The 13,877-nt window shown below is 30.7% G+C and overlaps 2 protein-coding genes and 20 non-coding genes across 22 annotated transcripts; 11 read left to right on the top strand and 11 right to left on the bottom strand.

Annotated features, from left to right (window-relative positions):
• Positions 1-61: 61 nt before the first annotated feature.
• Positions 62-110, top strand: Y51H7C.38. The gene has a single exon (NR_050856.1). It is a non-coding gene; the product is annotated as an Unclassified non-coding RNA Y51H7C.38 (non-coding RNA).
• Positions 62-110, bottom strand: Y51H7C.18. Its single transcript, NR_050857.1, has one exon. It is a non-coding gene; the product is annotated as an Unclassified non-coding RNA Y51H7C.18 (non-coding RNA).
• Positions 111-653: 543 nt separating this feature from the next.
• alkb-1 (Fe2OG dioxygenase domain-containing protein) lies at positions 654-8,559 on the top strand. Its single transcript, NM_061568.9, has 7 exons — positions 654-902; positions 1,873-1,998; positions 2,044-2,133; positions 2,679-2,853; positions 4,261-4,384; positions 4,704-4,801; positions 7,974-8,559. The coding sequence occupies exons 1-7, from the start codon at positions 773-775 to the stop codon at positions 8,308-8,310; spliced, it is 1,080 nt and encodes a 359-aa protein (NP_493969.4). The 5' UTR covers positions 654-772; the 3' UTR covers positions 8,311-8,559.
• On the top strand, positions 2,921-2,971 carry Y51H7C.27. Its single transcript, NR_050858.1, has one exon. It is a non-coding gene; the product is annotated as an Unclassified non-coding RNA Y51H7C.27 (non-coding RNA).
• Y51H7C.30 lies at positions 2,921-2,971 on the bottom strand. The gene has a single exon (NR_050859.1). It is a non-coding gene; the product is annotated as an Unclassified non-coding RNA Y51H7C.30 (non-coding RNA).
• On the top strand, positions 3,047-3,097 carry Y51H7C.35. Its single transcript, NR_050860.1, has one exon. It is a non-coding gene; the product is annotated as an Unclassified non-coding RNA Y51H7C.35 (non-coding RNA).
• Positions 3,047-3,097, bottom strand: Y51H7C.34. Its single transcript, NR_050861.1, has one exon. It is a non-coding gene; the product is annotated as an Unclassified non-coding RNA Y51H7C.34 (non-coding RNA).
• On the bottom strand, positions 3,173-3,223 carry Y51H7C.24. The gene has a single exon (NR_050863.1). It is a non-coding gene; the product is annotated as an Unclassified non-coding RNA Y51H7C.24 (non-coding RNA).
• Positions 3,173-3,223, top strand: Y51H7C.17. Its single transcript, NR_050862.1, has one exon. It is a non-coding gene; the product is annotated as an Unclassified non-coding RNA Y51H7C.17 (non-coding RNA).
• On the top strand, positions 3,236-3,286 carry Y51H7C.16. Its single transcript, NR_050864.1, has one exon. It is a non-coding gene; the product is annotated as an Unclassified non-coding RNA Y51H7C.16 (non-coding RNA).
• Y51H7C.20 lies at positions 3,236-3,286 on the bottom strand. Its single transcript, NR_050865.1, has one exon. It is a non-coding gene; the product is annotated as an Unclassified non-coding RNA Y51H7C.20 (non-coding RNA).
• A 7-nt stretch (positions 8,560-8,566) lies between the features above and the next one.
• On the bottom strand, positions 8,567-12,005 carry Y51H7C.10 (uncharacterized protein). The gene is made up of 4 exons (NM_061570.4): positions 11,854-12,005; positions 10,308-10,623; positions 9,335-9,568; positions 8,567-8,831 (listed from the first exon to the last, which is right to left on the bottom strand). Exons 1-4 carry the CDS (start codon positions 11,911-11,913, stop codon positions 8,728-8,730), a joined length of 714 nt encoding a protein of 237 aa, NP_493971.2. The 5' UTR covers positions 11,914-12,005; the 3' UTR covers positions 8,567-8,727.
• On the top strand, positions 10,144-10,194 carry Y51H7C.28. The gene has a single exon (NR_050866.1). It is a non-coding gene; the product is annotated as an Unclassified non-coding RNA Y51H7C.28 (non-coding RNA).
• Positions 10,144-10,194, bottom strand: Y51H7C.40. The gene has a single exon (NR_050867.1). It is a non-coding gene; the product is annotated as an Unclassified non-coding RNA Y51H7C.40 (non-coding RNA).
• Y51H7C.26 lies at positions 11,178-11,243 on the top strand. The gene has a single exon (NR_050868.1). It is a non-coding gene; the product is annotated as an Unclassified non-coding RNA Y51H7C.26 (non-coding RNA).
• Positions 11,178-11,243, bottom strand: Y51H7C.29. The gene has a single exon (NR_050869.1). It is a non-coding gene; the product is annotated as an Unclassified non-coding RNA Y51H7C.29 (non-coding RNA).
• Positions 11,334-11,388, top strand: Y51H7C.39. The gene has a single exon (NR_050870.1). It is a non-coding gene; the product is annotated as an Unclassified non-coding RNA Y51H7C.39 (non-coding RNA).
• Y51H7C.37 lies at positions 11,334-11,388 on the bottom strand. The gene has a single exon (NR_050871.1). It is a non-coding gene; the product is annotated as an Unclassified non-coding RNA Y51H7C.37 (non-coding RNA).
• Positions 11,397-11,451, top strand: Y51H7C.25. Its single transcript, NR_050872.1, has one exon. It is a non-coding gene; the product is annotated as an Unclassified non-coding RNA Y51H7C.25 (non-coding RNA).
• On the bottom strand, positions 11,397-11,451 carry Y51H7C.22. The gene has a single exon (NR_050873.1). It is a non-coding gene; the product is annotated as an Unclassified non-coding RNA Y51H7C.22 (non-coding RNA).
• Positions 11,524-11,766, top strand: Y51H7C.19. Its single transcript, NR_050874.1, has one exon. It is a non-coding gene; the product is annotated as an Unclassified non-coding RNA Y51H7C.19 (non-coding RNA).
• Y51H7C.21 lies at positions 11,524-11,766 on the bottom strand. The gene has a single exon (NR_050875.1). It is a non-coding gene; the product is annotated as an Unclassified non-coding RNA Y51H7C.21 (non-coding RNA).
• Positions 12,006-13,877: the final 1,872 nt, after the last annotated feature.

Here is a 13,877-nt window from a genome sequence, read left to right on the forward strand (position 1 = left end):
GGGTCTGCTAGACTACAAACTACAAGATAATATTTAGCATACCCAACCAGTTTCGGATAAATTTGGGTCTGCTAGACTACAAACTACAAGTATCGATTTAGCAGACCCAACAGTTTTTTTTTTTAATTTGGGTCTGCTAGACTACAAACTACATGATAATATTTATCAGACCCAAGCAGTTTCTGATGAATTTTGGTCTGCTAGACTACAAACTACAAGACAATATTTAGCATACCCAACCAGTTTCGGATAAATTTGGGTCTGCTAGACTACAAACTACAAGATAATATTTAGCATACCCAACCAGTTTCGGATAAATTTGGGTCTGCTAGACTACAAACTACAAGATAATATTTAGCATACCCAACCAGTTTCGGATAAATTTGGGTCTGCTAGACTACAAACTACAAGATAATATTTAGCAGACCCAAGCAGTTTCTGATGAATTTTGGTCTGCTAGACTACAAACTACAAGTTTCGATTTAGCAGACCCATGGGGTTTTGAAAAAATTTGGTCTGCTTGACTACAAACTACAAAGTAATATTTAGCAGACCAACGTATTTTTCTTCATTTTTAACGGTTTTTTCTCGAATTTTCGCATTTTTCACCAGTTTTTTCTTCATTTTTACTTAAAAATTCTCGCATATTTCAGGCACAGCGTCGTCGACGTGTCAATGTCCGGTAACCCAAGTTGGTGGCCATATCGTCTGCCGATCGAAGAAGCTCTCAAAAAGTCTGTAGTTCTTGTCGTCGGCGTCGTCGTCGGCGCCAATGTTATTGAGCATTTCTGGAAGCCTATGGAAACATACGAAACCGAATTGGATCACGGAAAATTGGAACTTTTGCAGAAATATAAGCGCATTCATGATGAAAGAAGTGGCACGAGAAATGGAAATTAAAGGTTTTTTTTTTTTTTTTGGAAAATCGATAAATCAATAAATTATCGATTTTTTGTTAATAAAACAATTGAAATCCAAAAAAAAAAATGAATTAAAATTTTTTATCGATTTTCCAAAAACCGAAAAATAAGAATTTATCGATTTTCTGAAATTTGTTAAAATTTTAAATTTATCGATTTTCTGAAATTTGTTAAAATTTTAAATTTATCGATGGTAATTAAAAAAAAAAATTTTAAAGCCGAAAAATCTAAAATTATTGATTTTTTGAAAATCGAAAAATTTAATTTCATAGATTTTTTGAGAATTGCTGAACATGTATATTTATCGATTTTTCTTTGAAAATTAAAAAAAAAATTACGGCACTGAAATTTTGAAATCTGAAAAAAAAGTAGTTTTCGAAATTTTGAAAAATACCAATTTTCTATTATTTCGGATTCAAAAAAATATTTTTTTTAAAAAATTAATAATTAAATTGAGTTTTTTTTTTGATTTTTCGATTTTTAAAGTCAAACTTGTAGTTTGTAGTCTGGCAGACCCAAAAAACCCGCTATTTTTTCAGAAAAATGTTGATTTTTAAAATTTCATAGTTAAAAATCAGAAAACGAAAAAATAACGACTTTTAAAATTTTTTCGATATTATGAAAAAAAAAGAATAAAACAATTTTACCGATTTTTTGAAAATTGAAAAATTGAATTTATTGGTTTTTTTTTGAAAATCCAAAAAATAGTTTAAATTTTGAAAATTGTTTGTTATGAAAAAAACGAATTTTTTTGAATATTTTGGAAAAAAAAGAAGAAAAAACTAATTATCGATTTTTTGAAAATCGAAATTTTCAATTTATTTTAAAACTTTTTTTCAGTGACGAAATGCGGAAATTTTTGCTTAAAAAACGCCAGAAAAAATACAATTTTTTAGCTAAATTGTAGTTTGTAGTCTGGCAGACCCAAAAAAAAATCGTTATTTTTTTCCAGAAAAAGAAATCGATCAATACGCGGGATCCTCCGGGGAAGACTCTGACGACGGATCCAATTTATTCAAAGCTGTTTTCAAAAAATATAAGAAACGAAAGCCTCCACCGGACGTTTCTGACGTTATTGGTAAGGAAAATTGGCTTAAAAAATGTAATTTTTTGCATATTTCAGACGTCAAAAGCTCTTCGCTGCTCCAATCAAAATTAGTATTTAGTACGGATGAGATCACATCAGAGACGACATCGCTTGCTGAGAGATTAGGTAGAAATATTGGGTCTCGCAGCGAAAAATAATAGAAAATCTAATGACTGTCCTTTTTTTTTTGGGCAAAAAAAAAGATCAATTTTGAGTCCTCTAGCTTTAAGACTAACCATTGTTTTTAACAAAATTAAACAACTTTTTATTTTTGCCCAATTTTTTTTCAGGCCTTTTTTTTGGGCAAAAAAATAATTTTTCTAAAAACGTTCGAAACCATATTAAATTGAAAAAGGACAATTTTTTAAGGTTCAGAAAGCAAATTTGAATCCTCTAGCTTTAAAAATAACCATTTTAAAGGAATTTCAAAATTGTGATTTTTGCCACTTTTTTGCCTTTTTTGGGTTACCGGTTGCCGAAATTTCGAAAAATGACGATTTTCCTAACTTTGAATGGCGAAATTTTTGAAATTATTTGAATGCCGGCTGCTAAAAATTTTGAGTTTCTCCAAAATTTTTAGGTTGCCGGTTGCCAAAAAAACTCGAAAATAACCGATTTTTGCGAATTTCAATTGCTGAAAATTTGAATTTCTATTTTTTGCGAATTTTCAGGTCTAATTGCTCCATCCGAGTGGCGTGTCTATTGGTTTCCCGATCGTATTGGCCTATATCTCCTGCCAAGCCTTTTACGGAAGGAAAAATCGACAATGTGGATGAAACGAGCGTTCAAGTACGCCGAACCACCGAATATCACGAATTTGACGCTTCACGGAAAGGATGTGCTCACGTTAGTGTTGGTCTGCTCTGGACAACAAACTACAACTTTTGATTTAGCAGACCCATGGGGTTTTGAAGAAAATTGGTCTGCTAGACTACAAACTACAACTTTTGATTTAGCAGACCCATGGGGTTTTGAAGAAAATTGGTCTGCTAGACTACATACTACAACTTTTGATTTAGCAGACCCATGGTGTTTTGAAGAAAATTGGTCTGCTAGACTACAAACTACAACTTTTGATTTAGCAGACCCATGGGGTTTTGAAGAAAATTGGTCTGCTAGACTACATACTACAACTTTTGATTTAGCAGACCCATGGTGTTTTGAAGAAAATTGGTCTGCTAGACTACAAACTACAACTTTTGATTTAGCAGACCCATGGTGTTTTGAAGAAAATTGGTCTGCTAGACTACAAACTACAACTTTTGATTTAGCAGACCCATGGGGTTTTGAAGAAAATTGGTCTGCTGGACTACAAACTACAACTTTTTTTCCAAAAATCTGAAGAAAAGTCAATTTTTCTATGTTTTTTTTTTTGAAGAAAAAAGCTAAAAAATATTTTTAAAAACAAGATTTTTTTCAGAAAATCACAAAAAAAAAACCCCCCGAAAATTGTTGTTTTCTAGTGTTTTTTTAACAAAAAATTTCCAATTTTCAGAAAAATAAAGTACAAATATGAAAATTTTCCAAAAAATCGGAATTTCAATGTTTTTTTAGAAAAAAGTTGGAAAAATCAAAAAAAAAATTGAATTGTAGATTTTTTGTGTTTTTTTAGAGAAAAAAATGGAAAAAAAACTTATCAAATTTATTAATTTTTTTTGTCAATTTAAATTGTTTTTATTAATTTAAACAAATTGGGTCTGCTAGTAGACTACAAACTACACATTTTCTATTAATAACTGGAACAATTTTCGATTTTCAAAAAATCCCAGGAAAAACGATAATTATCGATTTTTGTCTATCTTTGAAAAAAAAATCGGAAACATTTTTTTCTGAAAAATTGAAATTTAAAAAAATAGAAAAAATGGCTGAAAAACTCAATTTTCAAAGCAATAAATCAAAAAAAATTGTAGATTTTTAGTTTTTTTTAAAGAAAAAAATCCATTTTAAACGATTTTTATATTTTTTCAACAACAAAAAAATTTTGGTCTGCTAGACTACAAACTACACAGTTTTTTCCCGAAAAATTTTTTCGAAGAAAAAGCTTTAACAAATGTCGCAAAACGAATTTTTTTTCTGCGTTTTTCAAAAAGACCGTTTTAAATATTAATAAAAATCTGATAAATACCAAAAAAAAAATTGATTTTGGTGTTTTTTTTAAGAAAAAAACCATTTTAATCGATTTCTATATATTTTCAGAAAAAAAATTTTGGTCTGCGCTAGACTACAAACTACACTACATATTTAGCATTTCAGAGATCCTACACTCCTAACAAAAGGGCTCCGCTGGACAACACTCGGTGTTGAATATGACTGGAATTCAAAAGAATATCCACCGAATGGACGGCCCGTGCCAGAGGAACTTTATCAATTGGGAAATGTTCGTTTACTTATTATACGACGGCAACACAAAATTCTGAGAATGCGTACTGCGCAACATATTTGACGAGCAAATAATATCTCAAACTACAGTAATCCCTGAAATGACTACTGTAGCGTTTGTGTGTCGATTTACGAGTAATAATCCAGTCCGTAAATCGACACAAGCGCTACAGTAATCATTTCAAAGATTACTGTAGTTTGAGATATTTTTTGCTGCGCGTCAAATATGTTGTGCAGTACGCATTTTTAGAGTTTTGTGTTATATGTGTAATACTGATGACTACCTAAAAATCCAAAAAAAAAAAAACAATTTTCAGCTTATCAGTCGATCTCTGAAATTGGGCGACATGAAGCCGGACGCCACAATTCTCAATTATTATCCACCGAAATCAGCACTGTCGCCACACGTTGATAAGTGAGGTTTTTCAAAAAAAAATTTGAAAAAAAAAGTTATTTTTATTTTTTTAATTAAAAAGAAGAACTTGAGCTGGTTTTTTTCTGAGAAAAAAATTATGAAAATGAAGCTAAAACAACTAAAAAAGACGTTTTTTAATGGAAATTGAAATTTTCGAAATTAAATTTTATAGACAATAAGTTTTTTTGTTGAAGTTTCTAAAATAAAAACACAAATTAGTACTGATTTTGAATTTTAAATTATTTCGTAAAATTAACATTTAAAAAATTATGAAAATATTCAAAGTTTGAACTAATTTTTCAGAGAGATTTCGAAAATTTCATGTTTCTGAATTATACCTAACGAAAAAATTTAAATATTCGCATTAAAAATCCATTTTTCATAATTTTTGAAACTACACAAATATTCTCAATTATAAAAAAATAAATTTGTTTTTAAATTTAAATACAACTAAAATAACGAAAAAAAATCGAAAAAAAATCTTGAAAAATTTGAAAAAATAAATGTTTTTCTACAAAAAAAAAAAGTTTTGTGATTTTTTCGTTTATATTTGAAAAAAAAATTGAAAATTTGAAAAAAAAAACACCCTAAATTGTCAAAATTTTAAATTAATCGCTGATCGATAAATTTAAAATTTTCGATTTTCGAAAATTCCTCTGAAAAAAATTAATTTTTAAACAGTTTTAAAATTAATTTAAAATCAATAAAACTACGAAATTATAATTATTTAAAAAACAATTATATTTCGAAAATTTTCGAATTTTTTGAAAATTAATTTTTTTGAAGAATTTCGAAAATAGAGCTGAAATAGCAAAAACATTTTAAAAAGTTTTTAAAAATTTAATTTCTCAAAAAAAAAAGCTTCTAATTTCGAATACTATATTATTTTGTTTAAAAAATTTTTTTGGTCGGTTAAAAAATAAAAAGGTTTAAAAAAATTTTTCAATTTTTTAAAATGAAATTTTTCCAAAAATAGACCTAAAATAACGATAAAATTTCAGAAATTCTTCTGAAAAAAAATTTTTAACGTTTTGAAAATGATTACTACGAAATTCGTAAAAAAACTTTTTTTTTCTATTTCAGAAAAATTTTAAAATAAAAATAACAACAAAAACTCCTGAAAAAAAAATTCAAAAAAGATTGGAAGTTTAGGAAAATTTTAATTTTTGGTCAAAAAGTTGCCTTCAGAAATTTTAATTATTTATTTTCCGAATTTCAAAAATTCGATCCAATTATCGTTTTTTTTTCGAACAAATTTTGCAAAATAAAAAATAAATTTAAGAATAATTGATTAATTTTAACAAAAATTTTAAAAAAAAATCCAATTTTCTATAAAAATGGGAAAATCTTCATTTTGTTTCGATTTTTATTCAGAAAAAAATAAAAATCAATTTTTCAAAATGAAAATTCCCGGCAATTTGCCGATTTGCCGATTTGCCGAAAGTCGAGAAATCAATTTGCCGAACGGCAGATGTTATTTTTTTGAAAGTTGTAAAATTATGTAAATACGAAAAACATTTATTAAAGTTGAAAAAAAATTGAACTGAAGAATTTGGTTAACAACAAAAACATTGAAAATTTAATAGGAAATTTCTTTTTTTTTTGTTGAAATTTCCATAATTAAAAAAATTAGTACTAAATTTGAATACTATATTATTTTTAAAAAAGTACGGTTTAAAAAATATAAAAAAATATTCGAATTTTGGACTAATTTTACGGAGAAAGTTAGAAAATTTCATTACAGAGAACTTTTTTATATTCATTTTTAGAAATTAAAAAAAATTATGGAAAAAAAAATTTAATTTTTAATTAAAAATTACTTTTTTTTTTTTTTAATAGAGCTAAAACTAGAAAATTCTGAAATTTTTTTTTGAAAAACAAGAACAATGATATCGTAAAAGCTCCTAAAAATCCAAAAAAAAAATTGGAAATTTAGAAAAATTTCAATTTTTGGTAGAATTGTGAAATTGTTTCAAAAAAAAATTATTTTAAAATGTGTTAAAAATTTTTCAAACTAAATTCAGAATTTTCCAAATCCGAACGTTCAGCGGCCCCACTAATCTCAATTAAAATTAAATTACGAAAATTTTCAGATTATTTAAAAATTCTACAAAAAATACGTTTTTTTTTGTGAAAATAAAATTTTTTCAATTTTTCAATTTCTGGTCAAAAAGTTGCCTTCAGAAATTTTTTTTTTTGGAATTTGGAAAAAATTGCTAAATTTCAATTTTTCAAAATTAAGAATAATCGATTAATTTTAACAAAAATTAAAAAAAAAATTACATTTTCTATAAAAATGGGAAAACCTTTACTTTTTCCGATTGTTCACTGCAACATTCTCCTCAGGAGGGACGAGGAAAAGTGGTTTCTAGGCCATGGCCGAGGGGCCGACAAGTTTCAGCGGCAATTTATCTTGCTTTGTTTTCCGCCTGTTTTCTTTTGTTTTTCACTGATTTTTTTCGTTTTTTCTTAATAAAACTGATAAATAAATATTTTTTGCAGATGCTAAAACAATTTCCAAGTAAAAAAATTATGTATTCAGTGGGCAAGCAGCGGTGAAAGTGGTCAATGCAATATGATGGATTACGGGAATACAAAACCTAAACTTTTTCTGAAACATGATACATATGATGCTTAGATGCTGAAATTACCTGATTTTCATAACGAGACCGCTGAAAAAGTTTTGAGATTTTCATAATTCAACTTTTTGTGCCAAAATCTCGACTTTTTCACAAAAAAAGTTGAATTTTGAAAACCTCAAAACTTTTTCAGCGGTCTCGTTATGAAAATCAGGTAGCTTCAGCATCTAACCATCATATGTATCATGTTTCAGAAAAAGTTTAGGTTTTGTATTCCCGTAATCCATCATATTACATTAACCACTTTCACCGCTGCTTGCCCACAGAATACATAATTTTTTTACTTGGAAATTGTTTTAGCATCTGCAAAAAGTATTTATTTATCAGTTTTATTAAGAAAAAACGAAAAAAATCAGTGAAAAACGAAAGAAAACAGGCGGAAAACAAAGCAAGATAAATGGCCGCTGAAACTTGTCGGCCCCTCGGCCATGGCCTAGAAACCACTTTTCCTCGTCCCTCGTGAGGAAAAAGTTGCAATGTGTTATTCAGAAAAAATATGAAAATTAATTTTTCAAATTCTTTTTTTTTTCCAGATCCGAACGTTCAGCGGCCCCGCTAATCTCAATGTCTCTCGGCCAAACAGCAATCTATCTATCCGGTACAATCGACCTCTCCTCGGAGCCCCCAATCCCAATTTGGCTCCGTAATGGAGATTTTCTTATAATGCACGGAGATCAACGTCTCGTGTACCATGCAATTCCGTGTATCGGCTCAATTCCGAAGCGACGTGGCAATCGTGGATCTATGATGGATGAGGATCAGGAGCATTTTGAGCCGCCACGTGGCAATGATGATGTGGATCAATCGATTATTGATTATTTGAATTCTAGTAGAGTTAATTTTACGATTCGGCAGGTTAATCCGAATTAGTAGGCTCCACTTTTTTGTTTTTTTTTTTGGAAATATATATTCTATTGTTGTTATATTTTTAATATTGCATAGTTAAAAAATTGAAAAATCCATAAAATTTCGATTTATAACATTAAAAATCAATAAATATTGATTTTTAAATTTTAAATTTATCGATTTTCCAAAAAATCGATAAATTGGAATTTTCAATTAAAATTTTTTTTTTAATTTCAAAACAAAAAAAACTTAATAAAATTCGATTTTTCAAAAAAAAAAAAAGACATTTTCAGTCAAAAATCGATAAATTCAAGAAAATTTCAACAAAAAAAAATCGATAGTTTTTCAGAATATTCAAATATTTCAGCAATTTTAAAACATTTTTATCTTAAAAATTATAGATTTTTATTCAAATAATGCTAGCACACAAATATCAAATTTTCACGGATGAGCCCATATTGATGACGTGGTACGGTCCTGATCCAGGTACAGGCTGCTCCGTCGGGAGCCTGGGAAGACGTTATTGACGTGGCACGTTGCGAGACCTGAAAATTTGCGAAATTTTGAATGTAGTTTGTAGTATGGCAGGCTGAAAATGTTCATTACTGTAGCAGCTATCTTGAAAATAAATTCAGTTGAATTTTCCAGAAATAGTGCGAATTTGGCAATGTTTCCTTGAAAAACCATGAAAAATGAGTTAGGTATGCTAAATAAATTGTGTAGTTTGTAGTCTAGCAGACCTAAAAGTTAGGTTTTTGAAAACGTTAGAAAAACGGCAAATCTTATGAAATATTATTCAAATTTGAAAAAAAAACCCGGCGCAAAAGTCTAGAAAATTCAAATTTCTTGAAAAATTGCAAAAATAAAATTTTTGTAGTTTGTAGTCTAGCATGTCTAAAAATTCGTGTTTAAAAAACTATGCCTTTTTCAATTTTCCTAAAAAAACACCAAAAAATCGATAATTTTCAGATTTTTCTATTTTCCCAAAAAAAAAATTACGGAAAAATCGATTTTTTTTACTCCAATTTTAATGTAGTTTGTAGTCTACCTTGAACACTTAGCGGATCCAAAATTCGACCTGGTGGTGCTCCTAAATCCATTTTCATCCGTGTCTCCTTCCAACGATTTGTCAAAAAATAGATGACCGTCCCGACGAGCAGCACGAATGTCAGAATACAGGCGGCAATTACAGTAACCGCCACGTACACAGGAACACGTGGAATCGAATATATCGATTTTTCGGCGGCTTTATCGGAGAAATTCGCGAAATTGGACACGTCATCTGTAAAAGATTAAGAAGTTCGAAAAAATGTTGGAGTTTTTTTTTGCAAAATTTTAAAAATCATGTTAAGAAGACATTTTTTTAAAGATTTTTGCAATATTTTCGCAAATAAATATGCCCATTCCTATGTCTATGCCTATGCCTATGCCTATGCCTATGCCTATGCCTATGCCTATGCCTATGCCTATGCCTATGCCTATGCCTAAACCTAAGCCTATGCTTGAGCCTATGATCTATGCCTATGCCTAAACCTAAGCCTATGCCTATGCCTATGCCTATGCCTATGCCTATGACCTATGCCTAAGCCTATGCCTATGCCTAAGCCTATGCCTAAGCCTATACCTATGCCTATGCCTAAGCATATGCCTATGCCAAAGCATATTCCTATGCCTAGGCCCATACCTATGCCTATCCCTATGCCTAAGCCTATGCCTATGCCTATGCCTAAGCCTAAGCCTATGCCTATGCCTATGCCTATGCCTATGCCTAAGCCTATGCCTAAGCCTAAGCCTATGCCTATGCCTATGCCTCAGCCTAAGCCTGTGTCTATGCCTATGCCTATGCCTATGCCTAAGCCTATGCCTAAGCCTAAGCCTATGCCTATGCCTATGCCTCAGCCTAAGCCTGTGCCTATGCCTATGCCTATGCCCAAGACTATGCCTATGCCCATACCTATGCCTAAACCTAAGCCTAAGCCTATGCCTATGCCTATATAAAAATTAACAAAAAAATCGCCCACCTTTAAAAACCCTCTGCTGAGCGGAAATTGCCACGTCAGCAGCTGTCACCAGTTTGACAGGGATTACTGTAGTTGTGGTGGGCGGGGCCTGTGAGGTGTATGTCTCCAGGGATAAAGCCAGCTTCTGCGGCTTCAGATAATCGTCGAGCAGAAGATTTTCCAGATTTTTCGGATTTTTCTCCCCTTTTTCAGAATTTCCCAAAATTTTGCGGCGGAATGACGTGGCAAACACGGCTTCTTGCAACCGATGACGTAGCTCGGACATTGAAGAATCCACGATTTCTTGGAGAAGCTCATCGAGCACTACGGTGTCGATCTGGAACAAACTACAAACTACAAAAATTCAATTTTTTGGAGTTTTTTTTTGAATTCCCAAAAAAAAGTTTTTTTTAAATTTTGTGTAGATTTTTCAAAAAATTCGTGCCAATTTTTGAACTCTCCACAAAATTTCCGAAATTTTGACCCCCATATCGACCATATTCGGTCAAAAACTCAAAGTTTTAGGTTTTTGAGGCGCGTTGCGGTCGCGTCGCGGCTCAAACTGCGAGAATGTTCAAATTTAAGCTAGAAACTTCTAGTTTTTGGGGTCCTTACTGATTTTTTGCAGGGATTTAAATTTTGTCGATGACAATTTACGGTTTACAAGTTTTTCGTGATTTTCAGGCAAAAAAAGGTTTTTTAAAAAGAATTTTTCAGGAAAAATGGGAAAAAAATACATTCAGAACCACTTTTTGTACGGATTTTCGAACTCATTACAGAATTTCCAAAGTTTTGACACCCATATCGGCTTTTTCGCGTTTTCAAGTTTTTCGCAATTTTCAGGCGAAAAAATTTGAGGCAAAACACTTTTTTTTAATATTTCAAAAAACATGTAGTTTGTAGTCTAGCAGACCCATGAAATGATGAAATGGTCTGCTAGACTACAAACTACAAAATGATATTTAGCAGACCCAACAGTTTCTGATAAATTTGGGTCTGCTAGACTACAAACTACAGAATGATATTTAGCAGACCCGATCAATTTTTGATAAATTTGGGTCTGCTAGACTACAAACTACAAAATGATATTTAGCAGACCCAACAGTTTCTGATAAATTTGGGTCTGCTAGACTACAAACTACAAAATGATATTTAGCAGACCCAACAGTTTCTGATAAATTTGGGTCTGCTAGACTACAAACTACAGAATGATATTTAGCAGACCCGATCAATTTTTGATAAATTTGGGTCTGCTAGACTACAAACTACAAAATGATATTTAGCAGACCCAATCAATTTTTGATAAATTTGGGTCTGCTAGACTACAAACTACAAAATGATATTTAGCAGACCCAATCAATTTTTGATAAATTTGGGTCTGCTAGACTACAAACTACAAAATGATATTTAGCAGACCCAACCAATTTTTTATAATTTGGGTCTGCTAGACTACAAACTACAAAACGATATTTAGCAGACCCAATCAATTTTTGATAAATTTGGGTCTGCTAGACTACAAACTACAAAAAAATCTTGCAGACCAAAGACTACAGACTACAAAATTAACCTGGGCTCCAATTCCAAAATTGAATAAAATAGCGGAACAAATAATAATAACACTACGCATGATTATAAATTATTAATGAAAACTACAATTTCATCAGAAAATAGTACTACCAAGAAAGGGGCGGAGCCTAACAAGACATCTGTACTTTGAAGAAACCATCTGTCCCTTATGCCGGACAAAAAACTGGGTGGGAAATATAATGTTTATTCAGAAGACCCCCCTTTTTTCACGCAACACCGACATATGATATAGGTGGGGATTCGCAGCAGGTTGTCACATATTTGTTTGTACAACTGATTGATTTTGGGTGTATTTGGATATGGGTAGGCAGGTGGTATTTCGCCTGCCTGCGTACTAATTCGCAAATGCCATACACCTGATATGCCAAAAAAAAAGTGGCAAAAATGGCAGAAAAATGGCAAAAATTCACAATTTTGAAATTCCTTTAAAATGGTTATTTTTAAAGCTAGAGGACTCAAATTTGATCTCCGAAACCTAAAAAATTTTCCTTTTTCAATTTAATATGGTTTCGAACGTTTTAAGAAAAATTATTTTTTTGTCAAAAAAAAGGACAGTCATTAGATGGCTGAAAAAAAATTGGGCAAAAAAAAAGTTGCCGAATTTTGTTGAAAACGGGTGGTTTATGTACGCTGAGTTTAGAAAATCTAGGTTTAACCCATCAAAAACTATTCAAAAGTGGCAAAAATGGCAGAAAAATGGCAAAAATTCATAATTTTCAAACTGCTCTAAAATGGTTATTTTTAAAGCTAGAGGACTCAAATTTGATCTCCGAAACCTAAAAAATTTTCCTTTTTCAATTTAATATGGTTTCGAACGTTTTAAGAAAAATTATTTTTTTGTCAAAAAAAAGGACAGTCATTAGATGGCTGAAAAAAAATTGGGCAAAAAAAAAGTTGCCGAATTTTGTTGAAAACGGGTGGTTTATGTACGCTGAGTTTAGAAAATCTAGGTTTAACCCATCAAAAACTATTCAAAAGTGGCAAAAATGGCAGAAAAATGGCAAAAATTCATAATTTTCAAACTGCTCTAAAATGGTTATTTTTAAAGCTAGAGGACTCAAATTTGATCTCCGAAACCTAAAAAATTGTCCTTTTTCAATTTAATATGGTTTCGAACGTTTTAAGAACAATTATTTTTTTGTCAAAAAAAAGGACAGTCATTAGATGGCTGAAAAAAAATTGGGCAAAAAAAAAGTTGCCGAATTTTGTTGAAAACGGGTGGTTTATGTACGCTGAGTTTAGAAAATCTAGGTTTAACCCATCAAAAACTATTCAAAAGTGGCAAAAATGGCAAAAAATGGCAAAAATTCATAATTTTCAAACTGCTCTAAAATGGTTATTTTTAAAGCTAGAGGACTCAAATTTGATCTCCGAAACCTAAAAAATTGTCCTTTTTCAATTTAATATGGTTTCGAACGTTTTAAGAACAATTATTTTTTTGTCAAAAAAAAGGACAGTCATTAGATGGCTGAAAAATGAAAATGGGCAAAAATAAAAAGTCGCCTAAATTTGTTGAAAACGGGTAATTCATGTAAGCTGAATTTAGAAAATTTAGGTTTAACCCATCAAAAACTATTCAAAAGTGGCAAAAATGGCAAAAAAGTGGCAAAAATTCACAATTTTGAAACTCCTCTAAAATGGTTATTTTTAAAGCTAGACGGCTCAAAATTGATCTCTAAACCCTAAAAAATTGCCCTGTTTCAATTTAATATGGTTTCGAACATTTTTAGAAAAAATATTTTTTTTTACCCAAAAAAAATGACGTTTGATTTTCGTCAGGACTGAAATTTTTTCGCCTTAAAGTCCGGAAAACTTAGAAAACCGTGAATTTTTATCGCCAAAATCGAAATCCCTGCAAAAAATCAGTGAGAACCTCGAAAACTTGAAGTTTCTAGCTCAAATTTGAACATTCTTGCAGTTTGAGCCGCGACGCGACCGCAACGCGCCTCAAAAAGCTAAAACTTCGAGTTTTTGACCGAATATGGTCGATATGGGGGTCAAAAT

Source organism: Caenorhabditis elegans, chromosome II, assembly GCF_000002985.6.
Source record: "Caenorhabditis elegans chromosome II".
Lineage (NCBI taxonomy): Eukaryota > Metazoa > Nematoda > Chromadorea > Rhabditida > Rhabditidae > Caenorhabditis > Caenorhabditis elegans.